This window comes from Humulus lupulus, chromosome 8, assembly GCF_963169125.1.
Source record: "Humulus lupulus chromosome 8, drHumLupu1.1, whole genome shotgun sequence".
Taxonomy (NCBI): domain Eukaryota; kingdom Viridiplantae; phylum Streptophyta; class Magnoliopsida; order Rosales; family Cannabaceae; genus Humulus; species Humulus lupulus.
This window is the reverse complement of record NC_084800.1, coordinates 62,153,858-62,176,950: the sequence shown is the minus strand read 5'-3', so window position 1 is coordinate 62,176,950 and position 23,093 is coordinate 62,153,858. Positions and strand designations below refer to the sequence as shown.

The window sequence follows — 23,093 nt, the reverse complement described above, 5'->3', positions numbered from 1 at the left end:
ATTAACATTGTGCTTTTAAAGTAAAGAACTCTATAACTCAAATTGATTTTTGTTAGAAATGAATATGGACTTTAACATTAGATTTTCCAAGTAAATGTTGGGATGTGAACTATTTACTCGTGTATTTTTGTAAATAAAATAACCAAGTAACTAATCAAGCATATGGATGGTTTTTGAAACCTTTCAATATCTCAAACTCTTAATTACATCTTACTTTTATTTCACTTATCTCATTTTATCATTTTATAAAAAAGACAACAACAAAATCTCAAATCTCTTTTCATTTTTATTTATTTCTTGTTACTAATTTTTTGTGTGTTATTTTTTACTAATCTTTTAATTTTAGGTTACCTACTTGTGGATCAACCACTCAATTATATTATAACCACCGCTTAGTAATTATCACGCGTTAAACAACTATGAATTTGGTTGGAGTAGGATACTACACAAGTTTATACTTTATCCCAACAATTTTATAAATAATTTAATTCATTCATTATTAAATGATGCAATGCAACTTCTCTAAATCGACTTATTTTCATTTTATTTAAGATTATGAATATATATGTGTGTGGAAATTGAAAACTTTCAGTGGTACATATGATCAGGCAAACGGGGTGTCGCAACGGCCATCAAGGGTTGGGCCTTAGGCATAGTCATTCCATAGACCTCAGTGGTGTCGATATCTTGGGGGCTGATTCCCTCAGGCGGAGCCCAATCGAAAGAGTGAAAAAGCCGAGCCAGACCCATCAAAACCAACGTCACTCCCAGTGGCGCACCGGGGCACTTCCTCTTCCCAGCACTGAACGGCAATATCTTGAAATCGGCTCCGTGGCTAATCTCCACTCGGCTGCCATCACCTAACCAATGCCTTTCCGGCCTGAACTCCTCGACGTTGTCCCACAGCTTGGTGTTTCGGCCCAACCCGTGCGTGTTGATGAAAACGCGCGTTTTGGCCGGTATGTCGTAGCCATCGATCGTCGTGGAGCAAAGGGACTCGTGGGGAATCAGAAACGGTCCGGCTGGATGCATACGGAAGGTTTCCCGTACAACGCAGCGCAGGTAATTAAGATGGGCCAGATCCGATTCGGATACCATCCGAGTCCGACCCACGACTGAGTCCAGTTCCTCTTGGACCTTACAGAGGACCCGCGGGTGCTTTATCACCTCCGCCATTGCCCACTCGTTGGTCACGGCCGAAGTGTCCGTTGCAGCAGCTATCATATCCTATAATCAATACGTCCAAATATTAAAAATTCAAACTTTGTTGGGAATTTTGTTTAAAGCAAGAAATCTTTTAAACTATCTAATTAAGTGAGAACGACGATCACCTGAATTAGAGCTTTAATTTCAACATCATCCATATGCTCTTTTCCATTTTCACCAGGCAAAGATAGCAAAACATCAACAAAGTCAATCTCATTCTCTTCTCCATTTTCCACTCCTTGAGAACTCAAACGTGCCTTCCTCTTCCTGTGCTCTTCAATAATCTTAATGTGAAAATCATCGACTCTCTTCTCCACTTCTCTCATCTTCTTCTCACATCCGTAAGGGTCGACCCATCTCCAAATGGGCAAGTAATCACCCAAATAAATCAACCCCAACAGCCAAAACAACTCATGGGTGATATGCATGAACTCCATTGCCTCTTGTGGTCCAGCTGATCCCGACCCGAAGTACTGCTTCCCGAGCAACATCCTAGTCACATTGTTCATTGAGAATCCGCCCAAAACTTCCCTCATATCTATGGCTTTTCCAGTTTGAGCCCGGGACCAAACATCTTTCACGAGATGTTGGGCTTCATCGGCTCTCTGTGCCGAAAATGACTCCAGTCGCTTTGTCGTCAAGAGATGCTCCATGCAAATTCTTCTCATTCTCTTCCACTGTGGGCCTAGTGGGGCCAGTGCCACATCATTGCATCCGTACGCCAAATGCACTGCGGCGAGGGTCCTCGGCCGAGAGGCAAAAACTTCGTCTTGCCTGAGAAGTATCTCACGTATGGTGTCAGGATCGTTGGTGGTGATGGCGTCGACGCTGCCCAGTCTCAGGTACACCAACGGCCCATATTTATCGCACAAAGAGGCCAGGTCCCTGTGAGGAAGTTGGCCCAATTGAAGAAGATTTCCAACAATGGGCCATTTGGGTGGGCCTGGAGGAAGTCTTCTTCCAGTTTTAGGACTGGATTTACTAATGAGTCTTTTATATATGGTATGGGCAAGCATAACTGCAAAGAGAACAGACATAGCATAGGCTGCTAAATCCATTGATAGTATTAGAAGATAATAATAATAATAATAATACACTGTTCCACATTTAAGTACAAACTACTATTTTCCCACTTTAATGAAAATTTTGGCTTGTTTATCGTATATATGGACGATTATTCAATGAAAAAACAAAAAAAAACTTAGCATCAACACACTCTTTACATGCGATGACTTTTTTTTTCATTGTTCATAAGATTTTTAGGTATTTGTTTGGTGAATAAGCCTTATTAAATGTCTCCTCCTACTTAAAAGAAATGTCAATTGCATGTCCCATTTTAAGGCTATCACTCACATATTAAGATAATGAAGTCATGCTATTTAATCTTTAGAGTATAATTTATTTTTTTGTATATTATAGAATAAATATTTCCATAAAAAAAAAATCGTTAACTCTTATTAGAGTCAAATATATATATATATATATTTTGAAGGATATTAGAGTCCAATATTAAACCTTTTAACTAGGAAAGGATATAGAAGTTTATGTTTTTTTTGAACAAATATAGAAGTCTATAGCATTGGTGCAAAATGTTGTCCTGATATGATATGAGGGGACACTTTGACAGTCACTTGGCATGCTTGAATTGGGTATGACACACTTGCCCATTGTCATGCAATTATGGGATTACTATTCAAGAGTTACATTTGGGATTTTTAGGGTTTTAAAAATGTTACTAGTCATCATCTGAGGCAGTATCGGATTATAAATATGTTCGGAGTTTAATTCTTTGCTTGGATTGTGTATGATTAACTTTTTCAAATTTGTAGACAAAATTTTAATTGAAAATTTATATTTGAAAAATACTATATAAAATTATAAGTACTGAAGAGTACCACAAGCGGTTCCATGGTCTAGTGGTCAGGACATTGGACTCTGAATCCAGTAACCCGAGTTCAAGTCTCGGTGGAACCTATTCCTTTTTTCATTTTATTTTTGGTTCAAAGTTGTGAGTGGGCCACTCTTCCTATGGTGCTGTACTTCCCTCTTCTCCCGAGTTCTATGGCCAATTCCACTTCAAACACAAATACTCAAAACTCGAACCTTTTTTCTTGTTTGCTACAAGTATATTTTGATTTTGATTGTCCAAGCTCTTGTTTTTCTCTTTTATTTTCGCGGGAAAATGGATCAAGAAAGGGCCCGGAAGATTGAGGAAACGGTGGTGGACATACTGAGGAATACGAGTTTGGCAGAGATGACTGAGTACAAAGTCCGAGTCGCGGCCTCGGAGCGACTCGGAATCGATTTATCTGAGGCGGAGTATAAGAAGTTGGTGAGGAGTACGGTCGAGACTTATCTGGTCTCGGCGGCGGAGCAGGAAGAACAGGAGAAGGAGAAGAGCAACCACAAGGAGGTGAATGAGAAGGGTGATCGCTTTATTTGCAAGGTTAAAACCTAGTTCACTGCTCTGTTTGGTTACTGAGAAAATATTGAAGATTAAAGTGAATACCTTGTTTTAGTATTTACTTGAGCCTTTTTGTTTCATTTTAGCTTTCAGAGAAAAGGAGTGTAGTGGTTCATGATTTCAAAGGGACAACGTTGGTGTCATTTAGGGATTTCTTTAACAAAGATGGAAAGCAGCTTCCTTCTAACAAAGGTAATTATATATGTATAAACTGTTGTCTTCTTCATCTTTAGGTTTATGTATCTGCTTTTGTATTACTTTTTCTGGACTATAAGTATTATTTACAAAAGATAGAATCTTCGAGCTTTTCCTCGAGCTTGGAGATTAAAAAATATAGAGTGGCGAAATTCATATTTATAATTGTGTGGTTTTAACTTGAGATTTAAGAATATTGTAAGGTTCAAGTTCTTCAAAATTTAAACTAACAGATGTTTTTTTTTCTTTCATTTATTTGATGAAACTTAAATATTTGTGTGGTTTATTGTCAGTGATTCACTTTTACACGTTATATTAATTGATTTTTTTGAAAGCTTGAGCAGATAAGCAAAGCTCAAATCTTTTGACAATGTAGACTAGGAAGCTTGATCATTGCTTGTAATGAAATTGGTCATTATCTTCTAATTTCAATGTCTTTTCTTTACTCATAGAAGAAAACAAAACTGTGTCAATGATACTCTTCTATTGTTTTGCTTTTAGGAATTAGCCTGCCAGCTGACCAATGGTCTACCTTCAAGAACAACGTCGCTGCAATCGAAGAAACCATTAGGAAAATGGAGTCAAAGTCAAGGTGAGAGTCGAGTTTTGATGTTTGGATTCAATGTGACTTTTGATCCTTTATAGATTGTAAATAGTTTGTTGTTTTTTTTGGCTGAAAAAACAGGTGCTTAATGGTTTTCTGACATAATATTCAATAAATATAATGCAGATCTGAACTTGATGATAAAAAAACTGAAGAAGATATGAGGAATTCAACAACTGATATTCAGCCTCATGAACTTCCTATAAAAGTCACCCGCTTGGATGGGAAGAACTATTTGCTGTGGGCACAACAGATGGAACTTCTGTTAAAGCAATTGAAGATTGAATATATCCTTTCTGAACCAAGTCCTAGTGCTGCTCTAGACCCAGAAGCAAGTACTGAAGAAATCAGTCGGGCAAAGGCTGCCTTACAGAAATGGATTAATGATGACTACCTATGTGTTCACAACATCTTGAATTCTCTATCTGATAACCTGTTTAATATATACTCGAAGAAGACTATGACAGCCAAAGAACTGTGGGAAGAGTTAAGATTAGTTCATCTATGTGAGGAATATCGAACAGAAAGATCTCAAGTTAAAAAGTATATTGAGTTTAAGATGGTTGAGGATAAACCTATATTGGAACAAGTTCACGAATTTAATAAAATAGCTGATTCAATTGTTGCTGCTGGTATGGATGTTGAGGAGAAATTTCATGTTAGCGTGATCGTCTCCAAGCTTCCACCATCTTGGAAGGACATTAGTGTGAAGATGATGTGTGAGGAGTATCTGCCTTTTTGGATGTTGATGAATCGTTTGGGTGTTGAAGAAGAGTTACGAAACCAGCATAAGCAACAAGTGCCCATTCCGGCGGGCTACAGTCTACCTGACAATAATGTACAAAGGATGAGACACCCGAAACCATACAATTTGCATCCAAAGAAGCGAAATTTGGAGAAAGAGAACAGATTTTGTCACAATTGCGGTAAGAAGGGGCATCTTGTACAAAATTGTTACAATAAGACTTGGAGGCGTGACAGGGAGTTCAATGAGAAGACAAACAAGAACGAGAATAATGGATCTTTGTCTGCCAGTACAGAGTTCAACATGATTAATGGAGCAGCAAATAGTTAATTTATTAGACACCCAAGTTATGTTTTTCTTTACTGTAAAGTAGAGGCAAAAGGCCATTTCAAGTAGTGCCACTGCCTTTTCTGGTTTATTGAATTGCCCTTCTCCAGAATTTCTTGGTCATTTTTTTACCTCATTGTGATTCTTTCAAACTCTGCCTCAGCTCTCACTGTCAGTCCCTAAAATCCAGGTTATTAATGGGTATTAGTGATTCATACATTAACGAGTACCTACTTTCTTAGATATCCTAAATTGGATGTTCATTAGGTGATGTGAGTTGTGGATGTTGAGAACCTTGGTTGTGATGAATTGGAAGTTGATGATGATGTTAATGCTATTGGGGGTTCCTCTTCCTCCACTCTCTCTTCTAAGAGCCTATGGGCGGTTCCCGTAGCTCTCATACTCGGGCAGTTGCCGTTGTGAAATTCCTGTCTTCAGACCTGGAACTAGAGCCTGAAGGTGAAACGCAACAAAAATGTGTAGTGTGGAAGCCTTTCAAGGTTTAGCTTATGCCACGGAGAACCATTTTGCTTAAAGCCTTTTGCAACTACTGTCAAGGTGGATGCTCTTGCAAGGCTACTGAGAAAAAGGAGTGCATGGGATTGGAAAGAACCAGATCGCAAATATGTATTGTGTATTGACACAAGAACTCTTTCATGCTGGCGCATTGGTAGAATACTAACAACGTAGTTGAGATGACAACGTTGGTGATCTAGTCAATTATCTTAAACATTGTACTTTGTTACAATTTTCCTTAGTTAATTATTAAAAATAGTAGGTAGTTTTTAGCAAGAAATTACAGCCATTCCCAATGGAGTGGCAAAGTCAAAAAAGCATGTGATTTGACAATTGTAATATATGTTCATGTTTTTCCAATAATACACTAACCGTTCAAGAATATTAGAATGCAGCAAAATTATAGCTTTTTAATACTCACAAGTAATGAATGTGGTAGCCACAATAATGAGTAAGGAGAAGTTATTTAACTTTTATTCTCACAACCCTGAATTTTGAAAACTTTTTCTGATTTTTTATTTTGAACTTGTTTGCAGAACTCCCATTGATCAATACCACAAGTCAGATTTACTTAGAAAAACATAATTCCTCGATGGAATGTTATAATCTCAACAAAATGTACACAGCCAACATTGTTATGTAAGATAATGCAATTAATTCCATCTGTACCTTGTCATTGAAATACGACTCTTTGCGTTAAGATAATACATCGAATATAGAGTGCAGACATGGATTTGTCAAAGCAACAAACTTACATCAGATATGTTAAAAGTAAAACCTTCTTCAGAAAAAAAGATGATTGGAATTACATTGCTTGATTCCCAATGTTCTGTCACAAAATCATTCTTGCCCTATACAGTTGGCTTTTGTATAGTTCATTAACTCTTGTACTCTCCTCATATCCGCAGCAATATTTGCTCGTTCCCATTTCATCTTTCTGAGTCTATCTTCACATTCAAAGTATTCTGCAGGTACATCCGTTTTTCCAGATGCTAAAGGAAACTTCACCTCTACATCCTTACTGAATTACAAAGTAAAGAAACAAATTCAGGTGCTTGAACAGACAAATTTCATAGTAATGTCTATCCATAAGGTGAATCAACAGAGAGAATAATAAGAAATTGGAAACCGTTAGAAGCATGCAGTAGACATGAAGCCTTAGAAAATTGTGTTACACTAACCGACTTCCGAGGGCAAATGCACCTGACTTTTTGATCATCCCACCATCTAAAGACAAGGCTCCATCAGTTATGCATGAGAAAGCCTGTAACATCTCAGCTCTAGTTTTGTAGATTTGCAGGCGAGATAAGAGGCAGTAGAAGAGTGTCTCCCTGAGACCTTGTCCATTGGTTGTGACGAAAGAAAGGTTTCTACTTTCCAAATTAACCAAGTTCACTGCATAGTCAATAAACCCATCTGGGCAATTCCCATTTGGTAATTTTGGCTTCTGGATATCAAGTTTCTTCTGTGGGTCATCAGCTACAAAATCACCAGCATACTGTCTGAAAGCAAAGAAAGTAATTTTTTTTTTAAGAGAGAAGACTACAAAACAAGAAAACACTACGATTTGAACTCTTGGATCACACACACACACAACCACTTCAGTTAGCATAGGCATAAATAATAAACATCTCGAGTATAATAATACATACAGAACAAAACAAAAACAAGTACTTGCCTCAAATCTTCAAGACATATGACAAGAAAACGACCATTTATTTTCTTTCCCACAGAAGATTCAGCCCCATGTAGACAAGTCTTCGAGTCGCTCTTTATATTGCCTTCCTCATCGTACTTCTCCAACGCCTTAACGCCTTCATATGTTCTACAAACAATAGCTAGCATGGTCTCCATTCCTAAATACTCTGACATAAGCCTAGCTCATAACAACGAAGAAGCAAGCCCATTAGCAATCTTCTTTCAAGTAGTAGGAAAAAAAAAAGCTTACTAACACCATGGGGTGAGCCATCTTATATTGGACCATCTTCTAAAAAAGCATTTAAAGAAAAACATTGCCAATTGTGACTCAGTGCTGTTCGTTTTTTTAGCTGGCTGGAGAATAGAAAAGGATGGTGAAGAATCCTAACCTGCTAAGATTATCATCTTCAACTCTGGCAAGAGTAGCAACAATACCCAAGACATCCTTGGTAAATCCCAAATCTAAACCTTGAGTCGCATGATGAGAATTTAGCCAGCACAATAAACCAGCTGCAGAGTTTTCTATCTTTAGTATATTTTCCCTTGTTTCTTCTTCAGTGCAAGATGTACCAGTTTCACTTGTTCCAGCTCCATTTGACGAATGATACTTTCCAAGGCTCACTGAATACAAGTTTGGCTCAGAACAATTGGACAATTTCAAAGTCTTGTAGGACAAGACAGACAAAAAACACTAAATTCCAGGAATAACTTTTGGCTCTATCATTACTTTGATACATATAGAGCTTTGGCAAGATTGAAAATAAAAAGATACTAAAAAAATGTTTTTATTACAAAGGTTTCATCATTGAGTAAATACCATACCTTGCAAATCAAGAATAGTTTCATCTAAGATATTTGCCTGAGTTGTGAGAAATTTAAGACTGCCCTCATGTCGCTTATTTATATTTTCCACGCTGCAGAAATTATCCTGAGCACATTGCTGAAATGAGCTAATGAATGAACATTTTGTTTAACCAGAAATCAATACTCAAAAGAATGAGTTCAATTCCAATGGATCCTAGTACTACAAGTATAAAATTCTATATGAAAATCTGAAATGTGGAACCAATGTTGCTATATATATTCTGGTTTATATAAATAACATGTAACATAAGACTTTGGCAATTAATGCGTTTGAATGCATAGATTCATAAATTCAATCCTCGCCACAGATTCACTTTTTTAAGCTGTTGATATAAAATAAATTGAATCAATAGAGCTTAAAAATGTCAGTGCAAGGCCATTAAATTTGTTTTTAAAAGGTTCCTCAAGTGCTAAACTGATAAAAAAAAAAGTCAGTGCAAGACCATTAAATTTGTTTTGAAAAAGATCCTCGAGCTAAACAGATAAAAATAAGTCAGTGCGAGGCCATTAAATGTGTTTTAAAAAGGTTCCACTAGTGCTAAACTGAGAAAAATCTTGACACTTTCCAAGTAGTATCTGCTAGAAATTAACTGCAACTGAGTTCAATAATCATTCGTTAAAGCCTGAAATCCCATCTCCACTAGATCCATCAATAGGCACAGCGATTAGTAGCAGCAATAAATATCCCCACATTGAGTGAAACTACTTTCCAAATACCAAGGATATGAACATTCGTGTATCCAATTTTGTTCCCATGTAACAATTCTTTCTTAATCACACAATCAAGTACTAGTGAGTGACTCACTTCAAAAACAAAGTCAAGCATATGGTGTATGCATGGCATATGGTGCAATTTCAGGATCATATCATATATACCACGTTAGTGCAGGTCCTATGCTATGCGATACATCAGAACCTAAAATTTAAAAAGAAATAAAGGAAGGAACTTTACTAGCAAAAATACGCAGAACCCAAACCCAGTATAGAAGGCTTTTCAAATCTTGTTTAGGTAGGTTAACTTATACCCAAATGATGATGAGGCCTATTACATGGAACCCCTTTTCTCTTCTACTTTTTGCCCAGTTTTCGAATCATTGTCTAGGTATGGTATGCGTTTAAAAAAATACACTACACGAGTCCAAGCTCGACTTTGGTAAGATAATGCATCAAAAATAGAAACTTGAGTGTCAAAACAAAAGAGATAGAATAGAAATTAATTACCTGATGGTTAAGGTTGGACATGGCCGTTCCACAAAATCTCACCCGTCAGCTTGAGATTTTGTTTAAGTTCGTTTTTTTTTATGTTTGAAGAGTTCAAATGTCAGTGGCAGATTCGTCATTACAAGGAACATTCATTCCATTTATAATAGAAAATAGAAACTCAGTTTATGTCGTGCTTAAAGCTACCGTGGGATCCCAATAGTGTTTCGAAACAACATTGTTCCGTATTTGCCCATATCACTGTTCATACTTAATAGTGATTAATATTGCTAAAAAAATCCTAGCACTATTATTTTTTTTAATTTAATACTAAATATTCCTCTCATACCCAAAATAACTCTCCCATTATATCAAGAATCATAAATCATTTTCTTCATCTCTCTTCTCTCTCTCATTCTCACGAAATCCTCTCTAAAATCCATGGATTTGTATGATTTTATTATCGAAATTGTTGTTAGTCATCTCCATTGTCTCTATGAAGTCGTCAATATCAAAGACAATATTCATTTTAAGGGTTTTTGGAGGAGAAAAACCATGGGTAAGAAGATTGTTTATTTTATGTATTAGGTATTATTTGTTTACATTTTTTTGGCTATTTCAAACACATCTGAGCATATATTGGTGTGTTTTTTGGGGTTTTTTTAGAGAGATTTCGCAATATTCATTTTTCTGGGTTTTCTGCAACTTTTTTGCTCGACAAGAGCTCGATAACGGTTCGATAGGTGCTCGATGCTGCTCGATATAGTTCGATTATAGCTCGATAGTTTTAGGCTTTGTTGCTCGATTGTGCTCGGTGGCAACTCGATAAGGGTTCGGTTGGACCATAAAATATTTGGTGTAGTTGTTTTCTTGATATGTACTCGATAGGAGATCGATAGGGGTTCGATGAAGTTTTTGGTTAGGTTTATGTTCAGTTTCAGAACTTTTAGCTCGATAAGAACTCGATAAGCTCTCGATGAGAGCTCGATGGTAACTCGATAGAGTTATATTGAAGCTCGATAATATTATTTTTTCATGAATTTGTGAAAAATTGATAGTTTTTTTTAACAATTTCTATGTTTTTTTTTCCAACACAGGTTCCATTGTCTACGTTTTTGTATCCTACAATGGTGTTTGGGAATTACAAGGGAATAAGTGGATTTTCAAGGACCCTCAATGCATAGTGATACCGATGTAGGATACTGTAACGTACTTGCAACTTCTTGACATATTGCACAAGGAACTTAAAGTTGATAAACATATTATGGGTTGAAATTGGAGGTTCCTTACACATGCGGCGACCAACCGTTTACACCCGTTCATATTGAAAATGATATTGGTGTCCGTGCATTCTTAGGAGTAACATCTAAAGAAAGGTTAGCCTTGTGTGTCACTCATGTTAAGAAGTTTGTCATTGCAGATACATATTCCACTCTCGGACCTAAGGGAGCAGCCAGTACTATAGGAGGTCCTATTGGTGACCTGAGGGACAACCAGTATGAGTACGACCCCCATGTGAATGACGATCAAGTAGTTGAACATAATGAGGACTTAGGATACGATTCAGAGGCATATTATAGTGCAGAAGTATCGATTGACATGTCTAATGATTTGCAAGTCGAATAGCTTTAAAATTGACACGGGCTGCGACCTAGGAAAGGCCAAGTCGCAGGCCGCTTATAGAAAAAAGGGATTCATGATTTCTTTTAGTATAAGTTCAGACTTTATGTTATAATTAGGGTGAGGTCATATTTTAATTACAAGTTAATACCGATCGAACTTGAAATTGAGAGAAAGTGCAGAGAAAACCGCAAGAGAAAGAAAATGTTGGATTTTACCATGGCTAAAAACAATAATAACGGTATGAAAAACAATGCAAATCTAGGTAATGCAGCTAAAGTCGATCTGCCATTGAGAAACTATGTACTCTCTACTGTTACGGGGATACATTCAAGTATTCTTCCTCCTACTATTGAGGCGAATAATTTTGAGAGAAAACTCTCGATTATTTAGATGGTACAGAATTGTGTACAATTTGGGGGATTACGAGCTGATGTTCCAAATCTCCATATTACCAGCTTTTTAGAGCTATGTGCGACATTAAAAATGAACGGGGTGAGTAACGATGCTGTTAGATTAAGATTAAACCCATTTTCATTAAGAGACAGAGCTAAGAGTTGGTTGAATTCATTACAAGCCAACTCTATAGTTACTTGGGAAGATTTGGCTAAAAAATTCCTTGGTAACTATTTTCCTCCTGCGAAGTCAGCCCGATATAGAAGAGAGATTTATAATGTAACACCCTACTTCCTTAGAGTCGTTACTAAGTGAGTTTAAAACGTGCATTTAACTCGCTAATCAATGTTTTAAGACAAAAGTGTAATTAAACCATAAACAGAGTCATAAACTTTGAAAATAGTTTCATTTACTGAAAAACATAAAGCGTTTAACATTTGGGATCCCAAAATACTGTTTAGAAATATTTACAACTAGAAATTATAACTAAAGTCGGCTAAACGACAAAATCAGGGTTTAGTACAATCATCTCCCAAAATACCCTTGGCCGTGGCAGCCAGGCAGGCCAAACATGTACTCGCCACTTCACGCTCTCCGTACTCATGGTTGGTCGATTTTCCCCTTGCCCTTACCTGCACCACAAAGCACCCGTGAGCCGAAGCCTAGTAAGAAAATCCTCTCAAGCAGATAACATATGCATATTACACACTTAACATATAAACAAGCCATCATCAGGCTAACCACATACGGCCATGCCGTCCCAGGCGCTTTACCAGGCCCTGGGTTTGCGGTCCACATCGTGAGAATATCCCAGGTATCCTTTAGAGTCTCGCCCTGGCAACTCACACTCCGCGTGCTAAACGCTGCTCCCGGCCCTTTGCCGTTCTCGGTCTTGCCGCTTTAGGCCTTCGTCGTTCCCGGCCTTTGCCATTCTCGGCCCTTGCCGTTCCCGTCTCTTGACTTTCATTTACATATATGCACACATAGCATAATTTAACATATACTTAAACATGAATAAACTCAAGCAAAGGGATACACCCTGCAACACAATCATATAAGGTCGTGCCCTGCAACACAGGCTCTGCGAGTAAAGCAGTTTTCTTCCCTGTGTCCCGAGCTTTCCAAGCACCGATGTCCCGAGCACAGTCCCCTAGTCCGAGCCTCGCTGAAACCCTAGTCACAACGCACCAACAATATCCATCCATCAAGTTCTAATCCCTTAAATAACTTTGGGTCATAATTCTAATCTCCGGGACCTTGAATTTTATCAATCCGGGTGATAAAATCCATCCCGAGCCTTAACCTTTGAATTCCCAAGCCTAAAACCTCTTAAAATCCCAAATATGCACTAAGAGTCACGGCCCCATCAGGCCATGCCGCGGCCCGCCCTCCTTCCTGGCCACCAAAATGCTTCAGAGGGTCACGGCTCAGCAAGAACAATGCCGCGGCCCGACCCTTTGAACCCAAAAAAATCCTCCATTTTTGCCATGAAAACCCATCCAATTAACCCCAAAATCAACCCAACAACTCAAGCTAACCATCACAGAAGTTATACCATGAACTCAGTAACAAAACCCAACAAGAATTCTAGCTCAAAACCTCATCAAACTCAAATATGATTCTTCACCCAACACACATGCAAAACTCTAAAATATCAGCAGAAAACCAATATAATTCATTAAGTTAAAGGCTTAATTTTGCTTAGTTAAATCTCTTAGCTAATCTTCTAAGTTCCAAGCTTCAATTCCTCCAAGCTCCAGCCTTGAATTCTGAGTTTCCTAGCTTAATCTCCTCAAAGTTTCCCTTAGTATGGTTTAGAGAAAGAAAAAAAAAAGAGAGAAAAGAAGAAGTTTGGGTCGGTTTCTACAAGTTTCTAAGTGTTTCTTGAATTTTGTTTTATTTAACTTAAGCTTCTAAGGTTACCTCTAAGCTCGGGGTGCCAAAAACGTCCCCGATGGCAAAATGGTAAATTTCTCCCATATTCCCTCCTAAACATTCTAACGTCAAATATATCTCCAAATATTTATTCCCATAACCCGATAACCCCATAAAACGTCTAATACCCGAAATACCCATCGACTCACCCCTCGGATTTTCGACCCCGTTGTGACTTTCTGGCTAACAGCTCCCTAGAACTGTCTCGGATCATGCAACACAGATATATCACAAGTATATCACAATTATTACAATTATCATATTTATGCCCTCAACAGGCTAAAATTACAAACATGCCCCTAATAACCAAACGGGGCCCACATGCATATTTAATTCACCTAAACATGCATTTCTAATCATATACTCACACAAATTCACACATTATAACAATGAATCACTTATTGCCCTCCAGGCACGCTAATCAAGGCCCTAAGCCTTATTAGCGAAATTGGGTCGTTACATATAACCTTCATCAGCTGGATGAAGAGTTTTTATATGATGTGTGGGAACGTTTTAAAGAGTTGCAAAGGAAGTACCCACATCATGGAATAGAGAAGTGGTTGCTGGTGCATACATTTTACAATGGTTTGGGAGGAAATACAAGGACAATAATTGATGCAGCATCCGGAGAAGCGTTTATGAGAAAAAACGCTAATGAAGCTTATGAATTATTGGAAGAGATGGCCATGAATAACTATAATTGGCCTACTGAGCATGAGAATAAGAAGGTGGCAGGAGTCTCAGAGGTCGATCCTATTGCTTTATTGACCGCTCAAGTGGCATCTCTAACCAAGCAATTGCAGCAGAATAACCTCGTCGCACAAGCAATGCAAGTACAGAATGTCATGAGTTGTGAGATTTGTGGGGGACCGCATTCTTATGAACAATGCCCGAGCATAGCTAGTTGCTCAACAAATGTAAATAGTATGCCTTTGGAACAGGCACAGGTTATTGGTAACTTTTCAAGACCTGCACCCAACACTTACTCAAATTCATATACTCCTGCATGGAAAAATCACCTTAACTTGTCTTGGAAAAATAACCAAGGGTTACAACCGTAGTATCCACAATACCCACCTCAACACTCACCTCATCAACTGACTTATGGACTACACTCTAGGGGCCTTATTATGATCCAAACCCACACCCATCTCATCCACCACCACATCCTCCAATAAACTCACAAACAACACAACTTGAAGTACAACCCGATGTACTTGAAGGCATCTATCAGTGTTAGAGACTCCTTATGATTGTTAGTGTTAGTTATTGTTCTGTTAGTGATTAGCTGTCCTAACAGTAATTAGTTTCTGCTCTAACTGTATTCAGTTAGTATATTGTTGTATTGGTCTCAGGTATAAAATACCTTCTGTATTGTTTTTACATCAATATACAATTCATCTTTTCACCATTGATTTCAGTCTTAATATGGTATCAGAGATTCTCTACCAATTTGTCTGTTTTTCTCCTTGACCTTTCTTCAAACAGTTCATCTTCCTTATCACTACTTGCTATACTCTTCACGGTTGCCATTTCTTCCATGACGACTTCTGCAAATATGACTAAATCGGCTCCGGTGACTTCTTCAGCATCACCTCCAGTTACATTTTCTCACAAGATCTCCGTTAAACTCGACAGCAACAACTTTCTTCTCTGGCGTCCACAGGTTCTCTCTGCTATTCGTGGTCATCAGCTTCAAGATTACATATCCGATGGGGTTGTTCCTCCAAGAAAGTTCCTGACCAAATTGGATCAACTCTCCAACAATGTTAACCCTCAGTTTACACAATGGGAGGTTCAAGATCAGTTGCTGTTTTCCTGGTTGCTGTCTTCGATGACTCCGCCTATTCTTACTCGAGTGGTTCGATGTTTGACCTCTGCTCAGATCTGGAAAACACTTGAGGTATACTACTTTACTCAGACTACAGCTAAAATTGATCAATTTCAAACTCAATTGCAAAGTATTAGGAAAGGATCTTCTTCCATTGATGATTATCTCTTACGCATTAAAACGATTGTTGATCGTCTTGATTCTGTTGGTCACGAGGTTACTACTAAAGAACATATAGCAACAATTTTCAAAGGCTTACCTCCTGAGTATGACACTTTTGTTATTTCGGTTAATTCAAGAAATCAACCATATTCTGTACCTGAGATTGAATCTTTATTGCTGTCTCAAGAACACCGTATGGAGTCTTACAATAAAAATATAGAATCTGTCAATATTGCTTCTAATCGAACCACTCGAGGAAGAGGTTCTTTCTCTTCTGCTAATGCTCACAGGTTCTCCTACCCTCCTGGTTCTTCCTCAAATTCTGGTGGTCGTGGTGTGTCCCAAGGTGCATGGAATCCATATGCTGTTTCCTCTCGTGGTGCTTACAACAGCGCTAAGTCCAGTTTTTCTGGAACTTCAGCATTTTCTAGTCCACAGTCAACTTTCCCCACTAATATTGGTGGTTCTCATGGTCGTTCTGCTCCTAACTCTGGCATTTCTAATAGTAGACCTATTTGTCAACTATGCTCACGTCCTGGACATCTAGCTTCACGCTGCTATCAACGGTTCAATTTTGAGTTTCCTGGCGTTGGTGCAGCTAATATGGAAAAAATTTCAGCTAACATTGCCACTGCAGACACAGTTTCGGACTCTGCCTGGTATCCGGATTCGGGAGCAACAAGCCATTGCACTGCTGATCAAAGCGTTTTTGCTAAAAAGGACCCCTACTTTGGCACTGACCAGGTGCATATGGGTAATGGTGTAGGCCTGCAGATTCAAAATGTTGGTAAGACTATTTTCCAAACATCATTTTCTTCTAATCCTCTTGTCCTCAATCGTTTACTTCATGTTCCTCAGATTACAAAAAATCTTATTAGTGTCTCTCAGTTCACCAAGGATAATCATGTTTTCTTTGAGTTCTATCCTAATTTTTGTCTTGTCAAAGATCAGGTTTCCAAGCAAATACTGATGGAGGGCACCCTTGAGAAAGGCCTCTATGTTTTGCATCCTTCAAAGCTGCAGTTTCGTTCTTCTTCCCTCCCTTTGTCTCCTTGTAATTCTGTTCATTTGGTCAATAATGTTCACAGTACTACTTCTTCTTCTTCTTCACATTCACTATTTTCCTTATGGCATTCTAGGCTAGGTCATCCTTCGGCCAAAGTAGTGAAGAACATTATGTCTCATTGTAATATTCCAGCTATAAATAAAACTGTTTCTGATTTCTGTGAGGCTTGCTGCAAAGGAAAAATTCATAAATTCCCATTTCCTAATTCAGAAACAACTTACACTAAACCTTTGGAACTCATACACAGTGATCTTTGGGGTCCTTCTCCGACCCCTTCAACAAATGGTTTTCGATATTACATACACTTTATTGATGCATATTCACGATACACATGGGTATTTCTCTTAAAAACAAAATCTGAGGCTTTACAAACATTCATACATTTCAAATCTCAAGTTGAAAAAGAGTTTGAATGCTCCATTAAATCAATCCAATCCGATTGGGGTGGTGAATACCAAGCCTTCAAATCCTATCTTTTAAATAATGGTATTCATCATCGTCTCTCATGTCCTACCACCCATCAACAAAATGGAGTGGCTGAGCGCAAACATAGACACTTAGTGGAAACTTCGCTCACTTTACTTGCTCATGCCTCATTACCTCTTTCTTTTTGGGATGAAGCTGTCAAAGCTTCTACTTTTCTCATAAACAGACTACCTACACCAGTTTTAAACAACTTTACTCCTCTCAATGTTCTCTATGGAAAAGACCCAGATTACAATCAATTAAAAGTTTTTGGGTGTGCTTGTTTTCCAAACACTAGACCCTACAATAAGCATAAACTAGAGTTTCGTTCCACTAAGTGCACCTTCCTTGGTTATAGTCTTCAACACAAAGGCTATAAATGTTTAGCACCAAATGGCCGAGTCTATATTTCAAGAGATGTTCTCTTTAATGAGTTTGATTTTCCATATGCATATACTGGTTCTCCTTCAAAAACAACATCTAATACTGAACATTATATTTCTGCCTCTATACCTCTGTCTCCTTCTATGGTTCCCACTGTTTCTTCTACACAATCTCCTCCTTCTTCCTCTTCATCTTCTTCTTTAAATGCCTCAACTTTGCCTCCCTTGTTGTCTTTTCCTACTGTTCCGTCTATTACTTCAGCCTCTCAATCTCATTCTGAGTGTTCTCCTTCTGCTGCCACTTCTCCTGCTCTCCATACTCAAATAGATTTACCAACATCAGATCTGCAAACTGCATCCAACACTCATTCTATGGTTACTCGTTCCAAGGCAGGGGTCTATAAACCCAAAGTTTTTATTGCTTCCAAAGAGCCATTAACAGTTTCTGATGCTTTACAGAATTCAGATTGGAGAAATGCAATGCAAGCTGAGATTGATGCTCTAAAACGAAATGGCACATGGACTTTAGTTTCTCTGCCTGAAGGAAGAAAAGCTGTTGGATGTAAGTGGGTATTTAAGTTGAAAGAAAATGCAGATGGTACTGTGGCAACACATAAGGCTCGGCTGGTTGCTCAAGGTTTTCTACAGCAGTATGGCTTTGATTTTACTGATACCTTCAGTCCTGTAGTGAAGCCTACAACTATTAGAGTAGTTCTCACAATAGCTCTTTCTAGAGGCTGGTCCATCAAATAGCTTGATGTAAATAATGCGTTCCTGAATGGTGACTTAAAGGAAGAGGTTTTCATGCATCAGCCACCTGGATTTAAGGATGTTTCCTCCCCTAGTCTTGTGTGTAAACTTCATAAGGCTCTGTATGGACTACGTCTGGCCCCGCGAGCATGGTTTGATAAACTTAAATCTGCTCTTTTCTCTCTTGGTTTTACTAGTTCCAGAGCTGATACATCTTTATTTTTACGGTTTACTCCTCAACATATTTGCTTCATCCTTGTATATGTTGATGACATTCTTGTCACAGGGAGTGATACAGATGCCATTTCTACTCTTGTTTCTCAGCTTGACAGATTATTTGCTCTTAAAGATCTTGGTCATATAAATTACTTCCTTGGAATTCAGGTTGAGCACACTGATTCAGGACTCCATCTTTGCCAAAAGAAATATATCACTGATCTTCTCTGCCGTGCAAAAATGCAGTTTGCAAACTCTCTCACTAATCCAATGACTTCTGGGGAGAAACTGTCTGCCTTTGGCAGTGATCCTGTTACAGAACCTCATTTTTATAGAAGTCTTGTTAGGGCTCTACAATATGCTACAATAACCAGGCCAGAGATCACTTATGCTGTAAATCGAGTGTCTCAATTTATGCGAAATCCACTTCAAAGTCATTTCAAAGTTGTCAAGAAAATTTTGCGTTATCTCAAGGGTACTTTGGATTATGGCTTGCATCTGTCACGGTCTTCCCAGCTATCTCTTACTGCCTTTTGTGACGCGGATTGGGCATCTGATCCTGATGATAGGCGCAGCACTACTGGTTTCTGCATTTTCCTTGGAGCTAACTTGGTTTCTTGGGCTTCAAAGAAGCAAAGAACTGTTTCCAGATCTAGTACAGAATCTGAGTATCGCAGTCTAGCAAACACTACTGCGGAGTTGGTCTGGATTCAATCCTTACTTGCTGAACTTCGGGTTTTCCAGCCGCTTACTCCAACAATATGGTGTGACAATAAGAGTACTGTTTTGATGTCTCAAAATCCTGTTCTACATGCTAGAACAAAACACATTGAGTTAGACCTGTATTTCGTTCGAGAGAAGATCATCAGTGGACAGCTAACTGTTCATCATACTCCTGCTCAAGACCAAATCGCAGATATCTTGACAAAAGCATTATCAAGCACTCGGTTCTTGTATCTTAGAGACAAACTTAGCGTTGTATCATTATCCACCCTAAGTTTGAGGGGGGGTGTTAGAGACTCCTTATGATTGTTAGTGTTAGTTATTGTTCTGTTAGTGATTAGCTGTCCTAACAGTAATTAGTTTCTGCTCTAACTGTATTCAGTTAGTATATTGTTGTATTGGTCTCAGGTATTAAATACCTTCTGTATTGTTTTTACATCAATATACAATTCATCTTTTCACCATTGATTTCAGTCTTAATAATTAGGAGTTTGGAGACTCAATTGGGGCAATTGGCTACTTTAATGACAAACCGTGCTCAAGGTAACTTACCAAGCACTACTGAGGTAAACCCAAAAGAGCAGTGTAATGTAATATCCTTGAGGAATGGCAAGGAGTTAAAATAGCCAAAAGTGGTTGATAAGGAGAAGGAAGTGAGTGGGTCAAATGTTACTGAGAACTTAGAAAAGCAGCCAGAAATAAGTATATATCACCATATAAAGATCCCATATCCTCAAATGATTCAAAAGAATAAGCTTGATAAGAAGTTTTCTAAATTTTTGGATATCTTTCTAAAGCTACACATCAATATTCTATTTGCTGAGGCACTTGAACAAATGCCAAGTTATGTGAAGTTTATGAAAGAAATTTTGTCAAAGAAAAGGAAGCGAGAGGATTATGAGACAGTGGCACTTACTGAGGAGTGCAGTGCGATACTTCAAAAGAAACTACCTCATAAGCTTAAAGATCCTGATAGTTTCAATGTACAGTGTTCTATAGGGGGTTCAATAGAACAAAGGCTTTATGTGATTTAGGGGTCAGTGTGAATCTAGTGGCTCTATCAATCTTTCAGAAGTTGAATTTGGGAGAAGCTCGGCGTACTACCGTGTCTTTGCAGATGTTAGATAAATCAGTCAAACATCCTCGTGTAGTGATTGAGGATGTATTGGTGAAACTGGACAAACTCATCTTTCATGCGGACTTTATCATTATTGATATGGAGGAAGATGGAAATATTCCAATAATACTTGGAAGACCATTCTTGGCTACTAGGGGGCATTAATTGATGTACAAAAGGGTGAGTTGAAGCAGCGAGTGCAAAAAGAAGAGGTAATATTTAATGTTTTTACAGCAACAGAAATTCTAACTTGTTGTAGAGTTGAAGTGGTAAAACAAGGAGAGAAAAAGTTGGAGAAAAGATCTGTGGTTAAAAGTGGAATGCGAAAAGGGCATCATCGTTTAAAAAGGTTTTTCAGTGAAAGGATTCGGATGTTACATGAGCGGGGTAAAGTTCCACCAATTTCTAATAACAAGAAACGAGGGTCAACCCATGATACTATGGCTTTCAAGGATGTGAGGGGAAGACTTGATCCAAGTTGAATATGAAAGAAAACAAGCGTCCGACTAAATGACGTTAACGACGGCGCTATAGGAGGCATTCCTATACTTTATTTTAGTTTTTTTTTTGTTTTACTTCTTAATTAGTAGAACAATTTTATTTAATTTCGTTTTGGATTTGTAAGGATTTATTTATTATTTTTAGTAAAATGTATGTAAAAATCATGCAATTCGTGAAAATGTTGTTTTCAAACTAGTCTGAAGGTCAAGTTGTGACTTGAACTTGTAAGTCGCGTGTTTAAACTAAGTTAGAGAGCATGACATTCAAAGGAGGAGGGGGGCCGCGACTTGAGCTTATAAGTCGCGGCCCCAAGACAATTCAGAGAGCATATGGGGGTCTTGCAAAAGAGGCAGGTCAGGACTTGATTATGCTGGGTCGCGATGCCTACGAAACATAAAACTAAATAAAATTGAGGCGGGCCGCGACTTGCTATGCCTAGGTCGCAGCGCGCCTCCATCAGAAAGGGGAGAATTAGTTTAAATTCGTTTTTTTCTCAGCATACACACCTCATTTCACATTTTTCTTCCTTCCAACACAATTTTATTTTGAAAAATCTCTCTCATTTCTTCCATTATCCTTCTTCTTAAAATAACCATCAAGCCACACCCACTACGTCCTAGTTCCATATTTCCTTCTTTCTTTCTTTTAATCTAACCCTAAACTATTCTATTGGTGACATTGAAGATTGGAAGAGAAATTGAAGAGTGGGCAATCTCCAAGACTCAAAGTGTAATGCCCCAAAATCCCTAATAAGGTTTAGGACCTTGATTAAGAGTCCGAGAGGGCCATCATTGATTTATTACGATATTAAATGATTATATGCATGTCTATGTGAATTATATTATAATATGATGTTAAATGCATGCATGTGGGGTCCATATTTCGTTACATGGGTGTTTTGGTAATTTGGCCCGTTGAGGGCGTAATTGTACATTTGTATGCATGTCAGTGACATATTGTTGAGACCACATTATAATGTCGATTTGTTCGAGCTATTCGGCATGAGACGATCATGGAATATTAGTTAGCGGTTTAGTCATAACAGATTTAAGTTCGGGGCTCGGGATGAGTCTCGGGGTGATTTTAATGATTAGAGCGTTGCCGGGAATAAAAGGGTAACGGGATATGAATAATTGGTGTTTGAGATTATTGAGAATAGTGGGAATTGGAGAGAGTTAATTATGATTAACGAGATAGGTGGAAAATACCAATTTTGCCCTTGGGAGCCTTTAGAAACCCTTAATTGACCTAAGGGTATTTTAGTCTTTTCACCCCTAGGATAGATATCAGCCATTAAGGCTGTAGATTCTTGTTAAAAATAGAGCATCTCTTCCTCTTCTCCCGTACCTCTTTTTCCTTCTTTTTCTCTTTGAATTTTCAAGCTCTTCTTGAGGAACCATGCCAAGGAACCAAGTTGGGATAAGCTAGGGTTATGCTCCACCATTGAAGAGGGTGTGTTGCTGAGATTGAGGTGAGTTTTTAGCCATTAGAACTCTTGCTTTTGCTCTGTTTTCTTAGTTAAGTTTCAGCTGGTTTTTGAGTTAGAAAGTTGGGAATTGGTTGGTGTTTTGGCTAGGGTTCTTGTGGTTATGATGCTTGGGGCATGTGAGGATGGTTTTTGGGTTCATTTGGCATCAAAATTGGGGTTTGGAAGCATATGAATCAAGTTAGAATTGAAGGAGTCAAAGAAGGAGGTTTTAGGGGAGCATCAGTCTGGGGGTAGCGCTACAGCGCCCATCAGAGGGCGCTATAGCGCTACACAGGACTTCAGTTGGGTGGTTTGGGGTTCTGAGTATAGCGATGGGGCGCTATTGAGCAGCGTTGTAGCGCTACTCTGTTCCTCCAGAATCTTGTTTTGAGTGTTTTTTAGGGTTTTTGGCTTGGGGTTTCAATCCTTAAGGCCCGGGATCGAATCTACTCACCGTGTGGGTACATTTTGGGGTCCTGAGAGTGGGGTTTAGACCAAGACCCTATTATTGTTGATTTTCATTAATCGGAGCTGGTATTTGGTTATGACTAGGTGATCGCTAAAGGATTAAGGATCGATCGTTCTCAAGGGTCGTTCTTGTACTAACTCTCGCTCGAACCAGAGGTAAGAAACTCCACCCC

The 23,093-nt window shown here is 38.4% G+C and overlaps 3 protein-coding genes and 1 non-coding gene across 5 annotated transcripts; 2 read left to right on the top strand and 2 right to left on the bottom strand.

Moving 5' to 3' along the window:
* Nucleotides 1-436: 436 nt before the first annotated feature.
* LOC133797490 (cytochrome P450 703A2) lies at nucleotides 437-2,666 on the bottom strand. The gene is made up of 2 exons (XM_062235405.1): nucleotides 1,332-2,666; nucleotides 437-1,227 (listed from the first exon to the last, which is right to left on the bottom strand). The coding sequence occupies exons 1-2, from the start codon at nucleotides 2,262-2,264 to the stop codon at nucleotides 589-591; spliced, it is 1,572 nt and encodes a 523-aa protein (XP_062091389.1). The 5' UTR covers nucleotides 2,265-2,666; the 3' UTR covers nucleotides 437-588.
* A 442-nt stretch (nucleotides 2,667-3,108) lies between these two features.
* TRNAQ-CUG (transfer RNA glutamine (anticodon CUG)) lies at nucleotides 3,109-3,180 on the top strand. The gene has a single exon. It is a non-coding gene; the product is annotated as a tRNA-Gln (tRNA).
* LOC133797489 (uncharacterized) lies at nucleotides 3,136-6,441 on the top strand. The gene is made up of 4 exons (XM_062235404.1): nucleotides 3,136-3,652; nucleotides 3,757-3,862; nucleotides 4,367-4,457; nucleotides 4,596-6,441. Exons 1-4 carry the CDS (start codon nucleotides 3,389-3,391, stop codon nucleotides 5,542-5,544), a joined length of 1,410 nt encoding a protein of 469 aa, XP_062091388.1. The 5' UTR covers nucleotides 3,136-3,388; the 3' UTR covers nucleotides 5,545-6,441.
* A 248-nt stretch (nucleotides 6,442-6,689) lies between these two features.
* LOC133797488 (protein DEFECTIVE IN MERISTEM SILENCING 3-like) lies at nucleotides 6,690-9,994 on the bottom strand. 2 transcript variants are annotated; one of them, XM_062235401.1, is made up of 6 exons: nucleotides 9,841-9,994; nucleotides 8,578-8,695; nucleotides 8,145-8,376; nucleotides 7,732-7,933; nucleotides 7,239-7,555; nucleotides 6,690-7,078 (listed from the first exon to the last, which is right to left on the bottom strand). In XM_062235401.1, the coding sequence occupies exons 1-6, from the start codon at nucleotides 9,859-9,861 to the stop codon at nucleotides 6,898-6,900; spliced, it is 1,071 nt and encodes a 356-aa protein (XP_062091385.1). In that variant the 5' UTR covers nucleotides 9,862-9,994; the 3' UTR covers nucleotides 6,690-6,897. The 2 variants fall into 2 exon arrangements, with proteins under 2 accessions (XP_062091385.1, XP_062091386.1); XM_062235402.1 differs by having other exon boundaries at nucleotides 8,578-8,683; nucleotides 9,841-9,979.
* Between the last annotated feature and the right edge of the window lie 13,099 nt (nucleotides 9,995-23,093).

Coding starts and splice junctions, on each gene's coding strand:
- LOC133797490 (XM_062235405.1), bottom strand. CDS start 2,264: ATGGATTTAGCAGCCTATGCTATGTCTGTTCTCTTTGCAGTTATGCTT. Junction 1,228..1,331: donor AAATTAAAGCTCTAATTCAG/GTGATCGTCGTT, acceptor TATTGATTATAG/GATATGATAGCTGCTGCAAC.
- LOC133797489 (XM_062235404.1), top strand. CDS start 3,389: ATGGATCAAGAAAGGGCCCGGAAGATTGAGGAAACGGTGGTGGACATA. Junction 3,653..3,756: donor GTGATCGCTTTATTTGCAAG/GTTAAAACCTAG, acceptor GTTTCATTTTAG/CTTTCAGAGAAAAGGAGTGT. Junction 3,863..4,366: donor GCAGCTTCCTTCTAACAAAG/GTAATTATATAT, acceptor TTTTGCTTTTAG/GAATTAGCCTGCCAGCTGAC.
- LOC133797488 (XM_062235401.1), bottom strand. CDS start 9,861: ATGTCCAACCTTAACCATCAG. Junction 7,934..8,144: donor GAAGATGATAATCTTAGCAG/GTTAGGATTCTT, acceptor GTTATGAGCTAG/GCTTATGTCAGAGTATTTAG. Junction 7,556..7,731: donor GTCTTGAAGATTTGAGGCAA/GTACTTGTTTTT, acceptor GCTTTCAGACAG/TATGCTGGTGATTTTGTAGC.